General features: G+C 41.2%; 1 protein-coding gene across 1 annotated transcript in view; it reads left to right on the top strand.

Annotated features, from left to right (window-relative positions):
- The window catches only part of LOC147639187 (uncharacterized), a 32,801-nt gene extending 22,125 nt beyond the window's left edge, over positions 1–10,676 (top strand). The window contains exon 2 of the mRNA XM_086788188.1: positions 9,838–10,676. Within this exon, the coding sequence (XP_086644314.1) occupies positions 9,838–10,330 (493 nt within the window). The 3' untranslated portion in view covers positions 10,331–10,676. The remainder of the gene's footprint in view (positions 1–9,837) is intronic.
- Positions 10,677–18,502: the final 7,826 nt, after the last annotated feature.

Raw genomic sequence — 18,502 nt, 5'->3', positions numbered from 1 at the left:
CATCAGTCCATCCCTAGCCCATCTCGCCAATCAACCTACCTAGCTCCAAGCTACCCCAAGCCTCGAAGCTAGTCTTGTGTGTGTGCTGCACACGGTAGGTACACTCTGTGCACATGACATACTCCCCTTCCTCTTAAGAACTCACTCTTGAGCTCAATCAAATCCCCAAGGTAAAGGGTAGTCAATGTCTTCCATGTAGCGTCCTCGTCAACACGATCCTCCACTTGATCTTGTATTCTATGAGTAGCGTATGCCGTAAACGTCTTTCATGAAATCCAAGAATCTTTTCTGGTTCGTGTGGCACGAATGTCATATCCTCGGCATCTATGATTTCTTGCGGAGTAACTAGCTTATCTACTCCACCTAGTACTTCCTTAAGTCTACTGACATGAAATACGAGATGAACTTTCACATGAGAGGCAAGTCCAATTCATATGCAACTAAACCAAATGGTCCGCAGTATCTAGGGGATAATTTCGGAGATCCGCCTGTCCGTAAAGTCTCGGAATCTTTTGGAACTCGCAAATACACCATCGTTCCTTTAGAGAGAACTCTCTCGATGAACGATGTCTATTAGAATAAATCGGTCTTTTTCTTGAGTGCTTCTATAAGATTCCTTCACAACTTGTAACATTTCTTGCATGTCTTGCAAAAAAGTACGCGTTGCATCATGTTGAAGTCCTGAAAGTCCCACGGTAAGAGGTGATCTGGGTTGAAATCCGTACATAAGCATAAAAGGACTAAAACCTGTACTTGTATGCTTAGTACTGTTGTATGCAAATTCTAACATAGGAAGATAATCCTCCCATGAACCTTGTCTTTTTGAGACATATACATGAAGCTGTTAGAAGTCATCTCCTGTCTTTACTAATACACTAGGGCCTCTGTTGTGGGTGTGCCCGCCCTTGTAGGTGTTTTCTCATTTTTCCTCACTCCCCGTATTTTTCTCCCATTTTTTTCATTTTTCTGTGGCTTGGGGGACAGCCCTAAGGTGGCAGGAGGTCCTAGTTCTTGGCCGACTGCATCTGAGTGATTATTGGTGCTGGCGGACTATGTGTGGACACCTGGACACCTTCTTGATGCTGGCCGATAGTATACAGGACTGGCCGACTGGGCATTATGCTGGTCATGGAGATTGGACCCCTGTCGGCTGTCCTACAGCAAGCCGACTGTTGTTTGGGGGCCATATAAAATGGCCCCACAGCCCTTGCCACATTTGTGTCACCAGCCTGGACATTTCCCAGTCTGAAAGGAGTCTGGTGGACTCCAGGATGTTTAAATGTTTTAATATGCATTGATGGTATCAACAAGTGTGTCAAAGGCCCTAGTCCCCCGGGCACCCGCCGCCGCGAGTTACATTGGTATCAGAGCATAGGCTTTCTTGGAAGCGGAGGCTTCCTTCTATCAATAAGGAAGAGAAAAGATCTGGAGTGGAGACCACACTTACCATCATTGCTATTAAGCATGGCCAGCCACTTCAGAGCCTATGAAGCAAGAGCATGAACAATAGACAGCTTGATCTAAGGATTTATGAATTCACAAAATTTATCTTGGAAGTATGGAGTTGGCTTTATGTGCACACGTTTAGCACTCTTTCCATGATGTCACCAGCCTGGACATTTCCCAGTCTGAAAGGAGTCTGGTGGACTCCAGGATGTTTAAATGTTTTAATATGCATTGATGGTATCAACAAGTGTGTCAAAGGCCCTAGTCCCCCGGGCACCCGCCGCCGCGAGTTACATTGGTATCAGAGCATAGGCTTTCTTGGAAGCGGAGGCTTCCTTCTATCAATAAGGAAGAGAAAAGATCTGGAGTGGGGACCACACTTACCATCATTGCTATTAAGCATGGCCAGCCACTTCAGAGCCTATGAAGCAAGAGCATGAACAATAGACAGCTTGATCTAAGGATTTATGAATTCACAAAATTTATCTTGGAAGTATGGAGTTGGCTTTATGTGCACACGTTTAGCACTCTTTCCATATGGATATTGTGGATTATATTATCAAGCTTACAGGCAAGCTATACGGAGATATATCTCAGGATATCTTAAGGATATGGTGACGAGATATTTCTTTTGGCTTTATGACCAACCTGGCAAAGAAAAGCTAAGTATACTTTGAGTTTGCAAAGTTAGTACTTTTGCTACTATGAAGTGTTTTTGATGTTCACTAACCCTTGTATAACTATGCAAGGAGAAAGGTGTTATTGTTTGCCTTGAGATGGTTTCAGGGAAACATTGTTTATGGCTCCCTTTAATGGGATGAATTCTTTTCATGGCTCTCTTTATTGGGATGGATTATATCTATGGAGATTTCTTTCTTGAACGAGATTTATATAGATATTGGGCTTCTCAAGCAATTTTTATGGACGAATCTGTCCGAGTTTATAGAGAAGAAATCTTTGGATATCTCATGGATATGATGCTTTTATGGATAAAGTCCACCTCTACTCCAAGGTGTGTGGTTAGCACGGAGTATGTGGTAAGAGTTATGGTATACAAGGATTATGGTATACAGGTGTATGGATTCCTGGACTTCTTTTCTAGGAATTTGGATCCATCCTCAGGTTTATGGATTATGTTTATGGCTCCCTTTTACTGGGATGGATTATTCTTTTTGGCTCCCTTTATTTGGGATGCATTGGACTTATGGAACTCATGATTCACATACCCTGTGTAGTGTTCTCTTGTCCTACGTACTCTCTTGAAGATTGTTTCTACCATGTGAGGGTGGAACAATAGAGAGCAGATGGAAGGGAACCATGGGCACTTCAAAGGGTAGTGACAAGCACAACATACCCTGTGTAGTGTTCTCTTGTCCTACGTACTCTCTTGAAGATTGTTTCTACCATGTGAGGGTGGAACAATAGAGAGCAGATGGAAGGGAACCATGGGCACTTCAAAGGGTAGTGACAAGCACAACATACCCTGTGTAGTGTTCTCTTGTCCTACGTGCTCTCTTGAAGATTGTTTCTACCATGTGTGGGTGGAACAATAGAGAGCAGATGGAAGGGAACATGGGCACTTGAGAGGGTAGTGTGAGTTGGTGGCCGAAATGCCTATAAACTATGTGTAGCAGAAATGCGTATGGAACACCAGGTTATCTATGCCTGCGAGTGATTGTTTTCAGGACTCCTTGTTTAGCCGCCCTGTGTAGTATTTCTCTTGACCTAAGTGCTCTTCAAGATGTTGCTACCTTGCTTGGTAGAACATAGAGCCAATGGTAGAGAATATGGGCACTGAAGTCGGGCCGGGCGTCAAGGCAGCTCCTTGGTGATCTACATCGACATACCATTGTTTTCTAAATGTTGAATTTCATATGCATTGGCATGGATTATGCTATCTGGACTTATGGGACTGTTTTGTCTCACCCATTTATCTTGGGACATGATTTTGATATTGGTATTATGGAGACTTATTTAGTCTCGCCGCCCATTTCTTTGGGACATGGATTCTTCAGTTATATTGGATTTTTTGAGACTGTCTCGTCTCGCCCAATCGATGGGACATGATTATATCTTGAATATATGGCTTGAAGCTTAAAGTTGCGGACAACTTTTAAGAAGTTGGGGAGGATGTCACCAGCCTGGACATTTCCCAGTCTGAAAGGAGTCTGGTGGACTCCAGGATGTTTAAATGTTTTAATATGCATTGATGGTATCAACAAGTGTGTCAAAGGCCCTAGTCCCCCGGGCACCCGCCGCCGCGAGTTACATTTGTGTCTTGTAATATCTTGTATTTTCCGGGATCTTGTGTATATAGAGCAGAGGTACACGCCTCTCTCTCTCATTCTCTTGTGCTGTTTATTTTTTGCACTGTTCTTGCTCTAGTGTTCTCAGATTCGGTTATCATCTCCGCTGCATATTCGGACATGGTATCAGAGCCCTAGGCTCTTGATAGATCTTGGGAGTTGTGTGAGCAAGAGGGGGACTGTTGCGTTGCTGATTGGTGGACTGTTTTGGACTGTTCGAGAAGAGGAGAAGCAAGAGGACGGCGGGCTGATTTACTAGACAGCCACTTGCAGGTGTAAGTTCTTCTTTGTTCCCACCCACCCACCCATTTTTCAGTTACATCCCCGCAATGGCAAATCTGCTTGAGATGGTTGAGAGACATGTGAAGATCCCGACACTCCCCACGTTCCCGGTGGACCATCAGTTGGACAAGAACAACTACGGCATATGGAAGGTTATAATGGAATCTGTTCTGGAGTCATACGACCTTGCTGATTTCATCGTTGTTGGGGTTCCATGGTCGAAGGTAGAGGAAGGGGAGTTACCGTCGATTTGTAAGGACCGGGAGGCACATGCATAGTTGTGGGATTGTGTCAACGCTAGGGTCCGCTCATTTATCTTCCTCAACTGCACACTGCACGTAATCAATCATATAAAGCATATGACGCTGGCCAGAGGTATATGGCAGTATTTAGCTTCTCTTTACAACAGGGTGTCGCCCATGAAGAGGATTTCCTTGGAAGTATATTGCGGGTTATAAGCATTGCAAAGTCGTCGACGATGCGGGAGCATATTAACAAGCTGTAGGCTCTTCAGCATGAAGTTCTCCAGGCTGGGAAGGAGATATCGTCAGAGGACATGGCCATAACGTTTCTGTTGCATTTGCCCCCTCAAAGCATTTTACTCATCTTTGATTACCAGTGGCAGGCTCAGCACCATCACGTGGGAGGAGCTTGTGCCCATGGTCTTGGACCAGGAGAAAGGATTCTGGAACCCTTCACATGGCGGAGGTTCGGAGGCCTTAATTGGCCAATGGTCGAAAGGCCGTAACAAGGGCAAAGGGAAGGCTTCACCGGAGAAGTCTTATGAGAAGTCGTCCGACGCTGACTGCGAGAAACTGAAGGCAGAGAGGACCTGTAATGATTGTGGCGAGAAAGGCCACTATTGGAGGCAGTGTCCCAAGCGGAACACCGAGAAGGGTGAAGATTCCTCAATAGCAATCATGAAGACTCCGGCTTTTGTGCACTTGGAGGTGATGGACACCGATGTTTCATTTTCTTCAGGCAGGGAGGAGGTTGGAGGACTCGCTGCTACGGATACTCGGGAGTGGATTCTAGATAGTGGTGCTTCCAGGCACATGACTCCTTCCCGTTCAGATTTACAGGATCTCTGCAGGTATTCTGGTCACATTCTTACTGGGGATACATCCACTATCCCAGTTCACAGTGAGGGCAGGTTGGAGATAGTTCCCGATGGCAAAGGGGGGAAGCATTCCTCCCAGGTGTTGTATGTTCCCACACTTGGTTTTCATTTGTTGTCAGTGCATCAGGTTTGCAAGATTGGTGTACAGGTGGAGTTTGATGAGCATTTTGTTGCTCTCCGAGACAAGGCAACAAGCCAGGTAGTTTGGGAAGGCAGAGTGGAGAATGGAGTTTACAAGCTTTCAACACTCTCTCTCCTAGGTCCTCAGTTCTGTGATGAGTGGCAATCTGGTAATGGCCACTTAAGTGTGGATACGTTGCAGGTGCACGCTTCCCGGGACCAGATGGAGGATAGCTTGCCAGTTGATGGCAGCAGTTGGCAGGAACTTTCCAGTATAGATGTTGGTAGTTCTTGTGTTCGCTAGTCAGAGGAAACTTTACAGGTAACTTATGCTCTGATGTCTCGTAGTATTCGGGACAAAGAAACTCATGTAGATGAGGAAGTTCTTTCCACGAGGACCTCTTGGAAAGCCAGGTAGGTGGCAGTTGATTACTTGCAGAAGGAGGTGGATGTTGCACATTCTCCAGGCTTTGTGGTTCCGGATTCAGAGGGGGTGGTCAACAGGTTTCAGAAGGCCTTGAGTGGTCTTCAGCAGGTTTCTAGGACTTGGCATCCCACCGTAACAGGTGTTGATCCTTGTGAGCAGTATGATGCCTCTTTGACTCGGAAGTAGAATGGTTCATTGATTTGGTTGATGGATACCAGATTGGACGGGAGCTTCTTGATGAGGCTGTTGAGCTCATGGTTGCAGATGACTATTTGGGAGGTAGGATTGTGTATCTTGTGGTTTCTGCAACATACGAAGGACTTTGGTCTCTTTTACACAAGAGGGGGATTGATGGATGGAGTCGGACTCCACGGTTGGAGTGACTCAGATTAGGGAGGAGATCCAAACACGAGGAGATCTACTTCAGACCCAGGAGCAGTTTTATGGAGTAGTAAGAGACGGTTATCTTTTGCCTTGTCGTCGACAGAGGCAGAGTACTAGGCTGCTTGTGAGGTGGTGAGGTTGCAGAGGTTGCATAGCAGGATTGGGCTTTCACTAGAGGAACCCACGGTCATCCAAAGACACTTTGTTCGTGAACAGATCGTTGTTGATGACATCTTGCTAGAGTTATGTTCGACGGAGGACAGTACGGTGGACCTCTTCACGAAGTCGCTATATCAGGCTTTGCTCAGGCGGCACTCCAGCTCCCTGTGTTTGGTTTCACAGCCAGGAGCTGAGAGGGGGTGTTAGAAGTCATCTCCATTCTTTATTGATACACCAGGGCCTCTGTTGTGGGTGTGCCTGCCCTTGTAGGTGTTTTCTCATTTTTCCTCACTCGTATTTTTTCCATTTTTTTGTGGCTTGGGGGGCAGCCCTGAGGTGGCAGGAGGTCCTAGTTCTTGGCCAACTGCATTTGAGTGATTATTGGTGCTGGCCGACTGTGTGTGGACACCTGGACACTTTCTTGATGCTGGCCGACAGTATGCAGGGTTGGCCGACTGGGCATTATAATGGTCGTGGAGATTGGACCCCTGTTGGTTGTCCTACGGCAGGCCGACTGTTGTTTGGGGACCATATAAAATGGCCTCACAGTCCTTGCCACATTTGTGTCTGTTAGTATCTTGTATTTTCCAGGATCTTGTGTATATAGAGCAGAGTTACACAGCTCTCTCTCTCATTCTCTTGTGCTGTTTATTTTCTGCACTGTTCTTGCTCTAGTGTTCTCAGATTTGGTTATCATCTCCGCTGCATATTCTGACAGAAGCATGCTCCAAAGTCTGATTCACCCTTTCAGTCTGGCCATCAGATTGAGGATGATCTGAGGAACTCAGATTCATAGTTGTTTCCAACTTCTCAAAAACAAGCCTCCAAAAGTCACCTGTAAACTTAGAGTCCCTATCACTGACTATGTCATGCGGTAAACCGTACAGTCTAAACAATTGCTCGATAAATTGTCTTGCTAATTGCGTAGCCGTAACAGTCTTCCGTGTAGGTAAAAATCTAGCCATCTTTGTCAAGCTGTCTACCACAACCCAAAGGCAATCCAGTAATAAAATCCATGGAAATACTTTCCCACTTATTACCTGGGATTTGCAAAGGATGCAACATCCCAACCTGTTTAAAGCGTTCAACTTTATTTGCTTGACAAATCTAACACTTAAGGACATAATCTTCTACATACCCTTTCATCTTTGGCCAATAGAAAGTGTCTCACTAAAGCTAATGTCCTGTGTATCTCGGAGTGTCCAGCAGAAGGGGTGTTGTGACACTCCTTAAGAATTTTGGACCTAATGTCCGGGACCTATGGTACACAAATTTTGTCATTATAGAACAGGATTACCATTACGAATCATCCATTGGCCTCCCGCAGCTTGAATGGTAGGCTGCTCAGTCACTAAGTCTTGGTCAATCAATGAGCTCCCTGTTGGTGTTGGACTCACACACACTCACACACACACAAACCTGCACATTAGGGTTAGGTGCAGGATGGAGAAGCTCACACAGAAATGAGAGAGAGAGAGAGAGAGAGAGAGAGAGAGAGAGAGAGCCAAAAGTGTGGTAGCCACAAAATGCAAGTCAACCCTTGCATGTGTGTCACATCCATATAATATAGAAGTACAAAATGTTACATGTAGAGTGTCCTTTCACACTTGATATCCAAGGGGAAAAACCACATGGAAAAAAGTGCCCTTGGTTAAGCCCTGTTCACACATAGCACTACCATAAGTGAGCATATGCCTACAAATCTCCCCTGTAGTGGAAGTGTGAACCTGTACAAGGTAGCAGATCACTCTCTGTATGAGAGTAAACCCAAAGCTTTGCGAAAAGCTTCAAACTTTTCTCGAGGTAAAGCCTTTGTGAATAGATCTACAACATTATCCTGTGTAGGGCAGTAAGATAAACTGATCTCCCCTGCATGTAACCTCTCTCTGACATAGTGATAATGAATCTCAATGTGCTTGGTACGTGCATGAAATATTATATTTCGTGCCACGGCCATAGCACTCTGGCTATCAGTGAGAATGGTGGTGGGTGTCTGCTGACACTCTCGAAGATCAGCCAATAATCTCCTCAACCATACACAATCTACTGTAGCTGTGAAGACTGCCGTGTACTCAGCCTCACAAGTAGATGTGGCAACAATGGGTTGCTTTTTACTCAACCAAGATATGCATAAACTGACAAGAAAAAAACAATTCCCACTGGTGGATTGCCTGGTATCATAATCACCAGCCCAATCTGAATCACTGTATGCATAAAGCTGCAAGCTGGCCCCCCCGGGATAGAACAAACCAAGATCCAGGGTACCCTGAAGATAACGAAAAATGCGTTTGACTGCTTGCCAATGCTTTGTACCTGGGCTGTGCATGAATTTGCTCAACAAAGACACCCCAAAAGATATGTCTGGCCTCGTGTTACACAAGTAAATGAGACATCCCACTGCCTCGCTGTAAATGCCGGCCTCAAAAGGCTCGCCAATATCATGCATAGTAAGCCGTACACTTGGTTCTATTGGAGTAGAAATGGGCTTACATTCATCCATGTGAAACCTTTTTAGCAAACTTCTTATGCACTTAGTTTGCTGCATAACAATGCCATCATCTGTATGCATAAACTGTATGCCAAGATAGTAGTGTAAAGGCCCCAAATCTGACATATCAAATTCAGCTTTCAAATCAATTTGAAATCTGAAATCTGTGCTTTTCTAGTACCTGTAATGAGCATGTCATCTACATACAAGATGACTATGAGAATATCGGCATGGGTTTTCTTCACATACAATGTGCTTTCAACTGGACTATTCACATAACCTTGGCTGGTTAGATGAGCATGTATTTTATCATACCAAGCTCTTGGAGCTCCCATACAATGCTTTGTGTAATCTGCATACTTTATGTTCCTCACCAGGAACTACAAAACCAATGGGCTGATTTACATATACTTCCTCCTGTAAATCCCCATTTAAGAATGCAGTTTTGATGTCCAATTGATGCACTTTCCATCCTTTATGTGCAGCCAATGCAATCACTGATCTTATTGTGGTCATTCTCGAAGTAGGAGCAAAAGTCTCCTCATAATCTATTCCCTTTTTCTGGGAGTAGCCTTTAGCCACAAGTCTTGCTTTGTACCTGTCAATAGTACCATCAGACTTCCTTTTGACTTTGTACACCCACTTTGTTCCGATGACATGCTTGCCTTTAGGGAGCCAAAGGGAGGCCAAAGGTGAGCTGAAGAATGCTACATGTAAACAGGAAGCAGAGGCTAAAGTTAGTATGGACAGGGTTTTGGGGTGCTCTGTGGCAGACTCAAGGGGTGCCAAGTGGCGAAGGAGAAAATGTGAGTCGGAGTGCTGTTTGCAGGCTGTGTTCAATGATGTGCAGCACCCACAGGCCAGGTCAGGAGGCCGTGGGGAGTGTGCGAGAGAGTTAATAATGTTTGTCTACGAGCCTGAGTTGTCCCGACATCTTGTTTTTGCAAGGTCTTCTATCTTTCAGCATGCCTGCTTTCTTTTTAGTTGTTTTGCATGCAATTTTGATGTTTTAAAGCTTGGTTTCTCTTACATGCTAGATTTTTTTTTGGACATTATAATCACTCTTTGGTCTTCCTGCATTAACCTGGCCATTTAATTTTTGTAGGAAAGACATCGTGTTTCGTGATCCTATGAATATGGTTGGCGGGATTGATAATTACAAATTGATCTTCAGGGCTCTCCGTTTTTATGGAAGGATGTTTTTCAAAGCATTGTGGGTGGATATTCTAAGGATTTGGCAGCCATCTGATAATGTGATCATGGTGCGTTGGCAAGTACGTGGGATCCCAAGAGTGCCGTGGGAGGCCCAAGGCATATTTGATGGAACTTCAGAATACAAGTTAGATAAGCAGGGGAAAATATATGAACACAAAGTTGACAACGTGGCACTCAATGCAAGACCCAAGTTTAAGGTTCCAACTGTTGCAGAGCTGTTGAGGGTGGGAACCTGCCCATCGACTCCCAAGCCTACTTTTTTCCAGAAGACACGAGATGTTTTTATGGTGCTATTGCCATACTTGTTCCAATTCACCTGGGTGCGGTACTACTTGGCACTGAAAGGAACAGTGGGCTTGTACCAGAATCCTCATATGCTGTGATAGTGGAAATGCACTTTCAGGGAATGAACCTCAGATACCAAAGGTTGTGATAAGAGCACAAGCTTTGCAAAGGTTGTGTTTCAATTTTGGGAATCAAATGGGAGTCTTTATGAGCTCAGGAAACAGGACACTCTTTGGACCTTTTTCTTTGTTTTGTACTTGTTTTCAGTATCAACCTTATGTGCCTATATACTGGGTTAGCTCTTTGGAGGGTGTAGACCTTGTCTACTGGATTGGTTGAGCTTAAAATAGTCTCTGTAAATTACTAGCAAGGTTTTCCTTTGCTGGAAACTGGAACTGGAATATTATTTTCAATCAATAAAAGAACACCTTTTGGTGTGGGACATTTTTCTGTCTTCTCATTTCATTAGTTGTACAAATTTTGTGTTTAGCAATGCAGATTGAAGCTTCACAGAAAGATGCCTTATTGTTTGATTGTATGTATGAAGCGGAGCTTAACCACATGGGTATTGGTCTACTTCTATGCCATCCATCCCCTATCTGTGTATATTGCGAGTGACAACCGAAACTGCCAATTATGTGACAAAGCCTGGTGGTCTTTGAAGTCATCAACCGAGTGGTGTCTTGCATATGCAATGTTATGGACTTCTTCGGCCGGTAAGGTAATGGTGCCTGAGAGTCACAGCCTTGCTAAGGTCGAATCCGGTGTAGACAACAAGGCAATCTTGGCCTAAGAATGGGTCTTGACGATGATTTCTGGTTTGCCTGGAAAATGGAGGCAGCCCCATTTATAACATAAGGCAGCTTAGGTGTGTAGACATTATGCCTTGTCCAAAGTACTCAGTTTTCCAATCAGAAGCATGGGATATTCAGAATAAGAACTGTCCCCAATCATAGTTGGTCAACTCATTTGGGCCTCACAGGGATGATGGATCTTCCAGACGGAAAATGTCCAGGGCTTGGATGTTTCCTACTCCATAATATTGAACACAAGTTTGTTCTTTGTGTCTTGCTTACTTGATTGGGAAAAGAATGTATCAAAGCTAAGCTTCACATGAAAATGTCAAAGAGATCTTGCACGAAATGACCAAAGATCTTGTTATCCTTGGGAGATATTAGGCCAAAAAAACCACCATCTTTACTTGCTAAAACGAGCCAGAATGTTTCATGTCATTGGCAGGATCAATACAGAGAACTTGTAAACTACATGTTTTGAACATGCAATATCTCATTTTCACATGTAGATTCTGTTTTACCTCAGAAAAGTTTACAAAATTCAAGGCATTTTAGCTCAAAAATCTGTGTATTTTAAGCAAACATCTATGGATGGTAGTCCGGAAGCCATTGTGATTGCAAAATGGCTGTTTTTTAAAATGTTTGATGAAAATGACGTGTGGCTTGTTTTGTTTAGTAAATGAGAAGCCACCGGCTCCCAAGGTCAAAGTCCCACCAAGAAACTCTCTCACAAAGGATTCACAAATACAACTATATAGTCCATAGACCCGTTCACACTATAATGGATTGTCCAATGGGTCTCCATGCTAGCCTCATCATGTTTGGATATGAGACATAACATTCTCCCCCTCCTAATGAGAGGAAGGCTAGGAGACAAAATCACAATGAAGCAACATTCTCCCAAGTGTTGTTTTCACCCGCATGATATCTCCATCTAATCAACCACTAAAAAACCGACTTGGTTTGTTCCCTACAATCAATGACCTCAACCAATTCATGTAGAACATGAGCGGATAAATCATAAGTCTCACAAGCTCTTGGTCATACATCGAGCCATCTCTTGCGCCCAATATCGCTTTCAATTTACTAACATGAAAGACAATATGCATGCACTCCATCCATTAGGACATATAATCTGTAAGCCACATCACTAATCTTTTTAATGATAAAAGAATGTCCAAAATACCTCGCAAACAACTTACCAATCCTCATTACTTGAAGTAAACCCATTGGTCTTCTTCCACGACTCTCGCTAATTGGTTAGCATAACATTGCACTGTGAGATCTTGTGCACTCCATGTGCTCTCTTGCAAACTGCAATATCTCTTCTTGTTGTTTCAAGAAATCAACTGCACCACTGACTCAAATTTTCTCTAAGCCAATCATCCATGGGGCTTTAGGTAGATGACCATACATTAGCCTAAACGGACTTATCTTAGTATAGAAGAATGCTTAGCACTATGTAAGCAAATGCTACTAATGGAAGGTACTCTTCCCAATCAAACCGTCTCACAGAGACATGCACGATCCTCCATTGTTTGATTCACATGCTATAACTGCCCATCAAGCTCAAGATGATCAGATGAGCTTATACTTAGCTTTGTGTTCAATTTCTTGAACACCTCATACGAGAAATGTCTAGTGAACTTAGGATCTCAGTCATGGATAATTTTAACTGGTAAGCCATATAGACTAAATAACTTCTCAACAAACAATTGAGCTAGTTGCACATGTGAGCTTTTCTCGATCACTAAAATGTCTAGTGAGCTTAGGATCTCTATCACTGACAATTTCAACTAGCAAGCCATATAGGCTAAACAACTTCTCAACAAATAATTGATCTAGTTGCATAATTGAGATTTTCTCTTCGATAGCGACAATCGTGCAAATGGCATTATTCCCTTTCAAAGTATGTGGTAAACTAACCACAAAATCTATAGAAATACTTTATCATTTATTTTCAATGGATACAACAAGCCACTATGTCTATGAGTGCTCAGCTTTATTGACTTGGCATTACTGACAATTTCGAACGTATTGTTTGACATCATCTTTCAACTTTAGCTGGATGAAATTTGTTCTTAGTAAATGCTCAGTCCTCTCAATACCCCAAGATGCCCAATGGAGGGCATGCCATGACACTCACACAAATAAGATGCAACTTCTTGCACCATCTAAATCAAGTACACAAAGCTTCTCTTTTTCGAAAGAGGAAACTATTATGAATAGAATGAATTGCTCAAAAGAACACTAATAGGGGTCATCTCAGCCTAGACTTTATCCCAGATTCTATCAAAGAATTTGTCTTTGGAATATAAACCCTAAAGAGAGAGAGAACCATAAATATTCGCTGAAACCAATTACACAAAGCTTCTCTTTTCGAAAGAGCAAACTATTCTAAATAGAATGGTTTGCTCAAACCAACACTAATAGGGGTCATCTGAGCCAGGACTTTATCCCAGATTCTATCAAAGAATTTGTCTCTCAAATACAAACCCTAAAGAGAAAGAGCAAATCATTCTAAATAGTATACTCTCTCATACCAACTAATAAGGGTCATCTCACACTGGACTAAAACCATTCTGAATAGAATACTCTCTCAAACCAATACTAACAGGGATCATCTCACCCTGGAATATATCCCATATTCTACCAAAGAATTTATTTCTTGGATACAAGCCCTTAAGAGGATCATAAAGGTCAGAGTGAATCTCAATAAATGAAAGGTGATTCACTTGTCCAATCTACTCAAGTGCCATCTTATGAGTAGATCTTTTCCAATAACAAATCTCATAATTAAACTCTTGTATAAGCTTTGACCAACGATATTTTCTCCCCCTTAACTCAGTAATTTCTCCCCCTTAACTCATAGTAATTACAAAAGTACTTTAGAGAATCTTTAGAATTATCCAATTATGGATCAATTATCTTTTAAATCTCAAAAGCCACTCGCTTACCATTATGGAATAGAGCTTCTCTAATATCATGATTACTACTAGCATTCGTTTCAACCATAAATGGCTTACTCGGGTAAGCAACTTGAAGCATAGGAGCCATAGCAACCTCATGTTTCAACTCTTTGAAACACTTGTCCAGCTCCTTAGTCCATTCCACAAGCTTGTGTTGTATTTGTCTTTCTCTACCCCTTTAAAAAGGTTCGAAAGAGACAATGCAATCTTTGCATAATTCCCTATAGAATTCTAGAAGAAATTTATAAATCCAAGTTTTCACTTGGTTAATGGTCTTGGCCATTCACACACTTTTCTAATCTTCTCATAATCAATTCGGACATCATTAACAATAACAATGTGTCCTAGATACGCAAGCTCTTGTTTAAAGAAACTAAGTTTGCTTTCTTTTTCTAAAAATTTCTAACATAATTCTCAGATGTTGACCATGTTCTTCAAGGTCTTACTATAAACTAGGATTTCATCCCAAAAGACTATCACAAACTTTAACAAATATGGATAGTAGATATTGTATTTTCTCTATTAAAGTAGCTGGTGCATTCGTGAGTCCTAATGGTAATACCAAGAACTCATAATGCCTATATCTAGTTTTGAATTTAATCTTATAGACATTATCCTTAGATATCTTGCGAAGTATCACGCTCCACAAAGTCGATCAATAAGATTGTCCATCTCCTAGGTAAAGGTGAATACATTTTCATAGAGGAATTTAGCATTTTTTGATGATCATGCGTTTGCCTTTCTTATAACTTTGGCTTTAGCCCATCTCATGTAATAATCTATGGTGGCAACAATATAGCATGCATATGTCCCTTAACGGTGTTCAATTAAAAATTGAATTAAAACGAACTCCTATGTATCAAAATAGGAGTTGAGATATGATACTTGGAATTATATATCTGGAAACTAATCATCTCGAATGTAGAATGCATGTCTTATATGAGATAGTAGATCTATACGAGGAGTGATCCTTGTATGAATATGGATCAAGGGAACTCAATCTACCATCTCCTAGCTCGAAGAGACGGCCACCTTGCTAATTCGTTTCAAAGAAGTCATTGTGTTACTCTGTGCCAAGGATGAGCATGTCACTAAACCTCAACTGATGGAACCCTCTTCAAAGGAGCTACCTTTACCCCATAAGAAACTACTCATGCTAAAAACCCAAACTTAACAATTGTTTCTGAGCCCAAAGAGCCAAAACACCCAACACCATCTATTGAAGCCTCATCTCAATATCCATCTAATAAGGAGTCATGCCCATTAAGTTCCTCGTCATTATCTAGAGAAACCTCATCATCAGCAGAGCGAATTCTTCCAAGAGACCTATGGATTATCTCCTCTGTTGGCTAAATTCTCAAAAACGCACGTAAAACCATGCTGATTTAAGATTTTCTCATCTTATCACCTCCTGTTTATTTTGACTTAACCAGGGATAATTAGGGCTACAAAACCTATTATGCATAGTTTGTGGTGAAGGAACATTAGGAGAAATTCAGAGTCTCAAATGGGCCCTCTAACTAAATATTAAACAAAGAAAGGACTAACCAATGAGGATGCAAGATTCATGTAACATAAATCTTTTTGTCAGATTTGCCACCCAAAATCGCAAGATCAAGTATAAGCATTATGATATTTGTGTCAAAATATTAAAAACAAAGATATCATCATGATTGATAGCTCTTCTTGCTAAAATTGAGAATTTTGAGGTAATGGGAATTTTGGGAAACTACATTCATTTCCCTCCTCTCCACTTTTGCCTCTTTTGATGTATCTCTACTGTTTGCTCACTCCTTTTCTCGTTCGCACCCTTGCCATATCTACTGTGTTTTGTTTCCTTCGTATTTTTACCCTTGAATATCCATTGCCGAGAAGGTTTTTTGTTGTTTGCTTACTCATTCGGTTACTTGTTTCTACAACAGCAGTGAAGGAAACACAAAGTGAAAGGGCGTAAGGTATAATCTAAATATATTTGTTATTGCTTTTGCTATCAGAAGATGTGTGACATCAATTTTTTGGGTTTTAAAAACAGACGTGCTTACTGATCAAGTTACTTGTTGCTATAACAATGAAGGAAACACAAAGCAAAAGGGATTAAGGTATAATCTAAACATATTTTTTATTGCTTTTGTTTATCAGAAGATGTGTGACATCAATTTTTTGGGTTCTAAAAACAGATGTGCTTACTGATCAGGTTACTTATTGTTGCTGTAACAGTGAAGGAAACACAAAGCGAAAGGGCATAAGGTATAATCTAAACACATTTGTTGTTGCTTTTGTTATTAGAAAATGTGTGACATCAAATTTTTGGGTTCTAAAAACAGATGTGCTTTTACTGATCAAGTTACTTGTTGCTATAAAAATGAAGGAAACACAAAGCGAAAGGGAGTAAGGTATAATCTAAACATATTTGTTGTTGCTTTTGTTATCAAAAGATGTGTGACATCAATTTTTTGGGTTCTAAAAATAGATGTGTTCAAGAAGAAAGAACATCTGGAACATTCACAGCAGCATGGAGTTCTTTAATAAGAAAGGCGATGATGGTGAATGGATCCCTGGAAAATATAGCAAGTAGGAATGGATTTTAATGCAACCAAGTGTTCAAGGATCCTTTAGGGTTGCACCTAAAAGTACCTCAGATCCTCATAAGCAATGCAAGGGAAAAAATTTAGAGTTTAGGAGGCACCACAATGTTGGAGGTACAATAATAGAGGCCCTTATTTAGCATGTTTACATGCACAAGGAGATTAGATTATGTGCTCATTATGTCAGCACGAGACCTAAGCCTAACAATGAGTATCTAACTCCATGTTTTTCTTGTACAACCCTGAAAATAAACTTTGACAACTTAATGTAGTTTTAATATTGCAGCTCTCTATCCATCCACTGTATATGAATGTATGGCAGAATGTCGAGTGTTTTAGTGGAAAGATTTTTGTTTTGCATGCTGAGTTAATGATAACCATGTAGCAAGCCATCTAGCAGCTCAAAATATCTATTTTTATGATTCTTTGTATGTCCTATCAAAGTGAAATGAAAATGTTGGTAAATTGGAGTACATTTCATTACCACCATTGTCTAGCAAACCAAGATTAGCTTTGCCCAAAAGAGAACATTGAAGAATGCAAGATCAAAATAGCAACAAACATTCATGGTGCTATGAAACCCTCCACGAGTTCAAAGGACATACACTTAAGCTGGTTTATACTGTTTGGGACATTTACACATCTATTTTCTTCATGTGAGGCTGTAAAAAAGACAAAGAAAACCTATCAGATTAGGTCTCCTAGAGAATATTGGTTGGGTCGATTTTTGGGGAATGGATGGTATCTCAAGAGGACTCAGGGTGCCGATGTTATTGAGTGTGTAGAATTACAACATCATATGTTACTTTGAGGTACTTAGTAGGAAGCAATATGTTAAATAGATAATATTTTGGTCACTGATTCTAGGAACTAAATTTGTAATTGTTTTGAAATAGGTTCCTCGTTTTGCAAGGCAAACGTTGTGCATACGTTACAAATATAGAAGGTGGTGACTATGGAAGGGAGACTTGCTAAGCGTGGATTAAGATATGCAAGATGGAGAGCATTCTTCTATCATAGATGTAGTAATTCATTGGCAGGGTCATGACCCAATCATTATCAACGTAGAGAGCCATTGGCCAATGAGTTTCCTTAGACAAGAGATTCAAATGATGTGTAATGATCCCCCTCAAAATTTATAATTTAAGTTATATGATAGAAAGGTTGTAACTAGAAACAAAAGTTGTAAGACATGCCATGATTTTAAAGAGCCACATATCCTTGAGATAGTAGAATGATTGTAATTGCACCTCTTTGAATACAAATTGTAGTTTCTATTTAGACTTCATTACAAACAAGGTTTTGTTCACTAACAGAATGCCAAAATTTGAGGTGTAAAGATCTATCAATATATCAATGAAACCTCCAAGACAAGAAGACAACATTACAATCGCAAAAAGATTAACAACAGTTGCCAAAAAGATGGAAAATTGTATTGAGAATGTATTACAATGCAAAGGATTGACATTAACTTTCAGAAGTTTAAAGACTATTGTGTTCCTTTGTAGCATCATCGTTGTCAAGCTTAATCCTTTTTGAAGAAGGCTGATCATCTACATTGCCCTACTTCCTTGGATCAAACCTTTGCCCTCCATTTCTAAGCAACTCATGCTTTCCATAATCCATATGCAACTTGGGATCCTTAACATGATCCAATAGTGCATACACTGTGTATGACAAAGTAGTACGAACTTCTCAATGCATGGGTGGCTGGTCCTTGGCCAAAGATTCACAGAGCTATTTGCTTCTCTAATAACATTACTCTATTACTATACCACCTAACTAGATATCCCCCAAGATATCTTGACAAGGTCTTAATTGCAAACAAAGGAAAATATGTGTTGTCTTTGGAGAACTTCTTGTGTGGAAAATAACAACCTATGGATACTTGAACCACTTTATATACTCGGCAAGTGCAGAGT

Source organism: Cibotium barometz, chromosome 4 (assembly GCF_041138505.1).
Source record: "Cibotium barometz isolate CiBa-2024 chromosome 4, ASM4113850v1, whole genome shotgun sequence".
In the NCBI taxonomy this organism is placed as follows: Eukaryota; Viridiplantae; Streptophyta; class Polypodiopsida; order Cyatheales; family Cibotiaceae; genus Cibotium; species Cibotium barometz.
The sequence above is the reverse complement of the archived record's forward strand: the minus strand, read 5'-3'. Positions and strand labels throughout refer to the sequence as shown.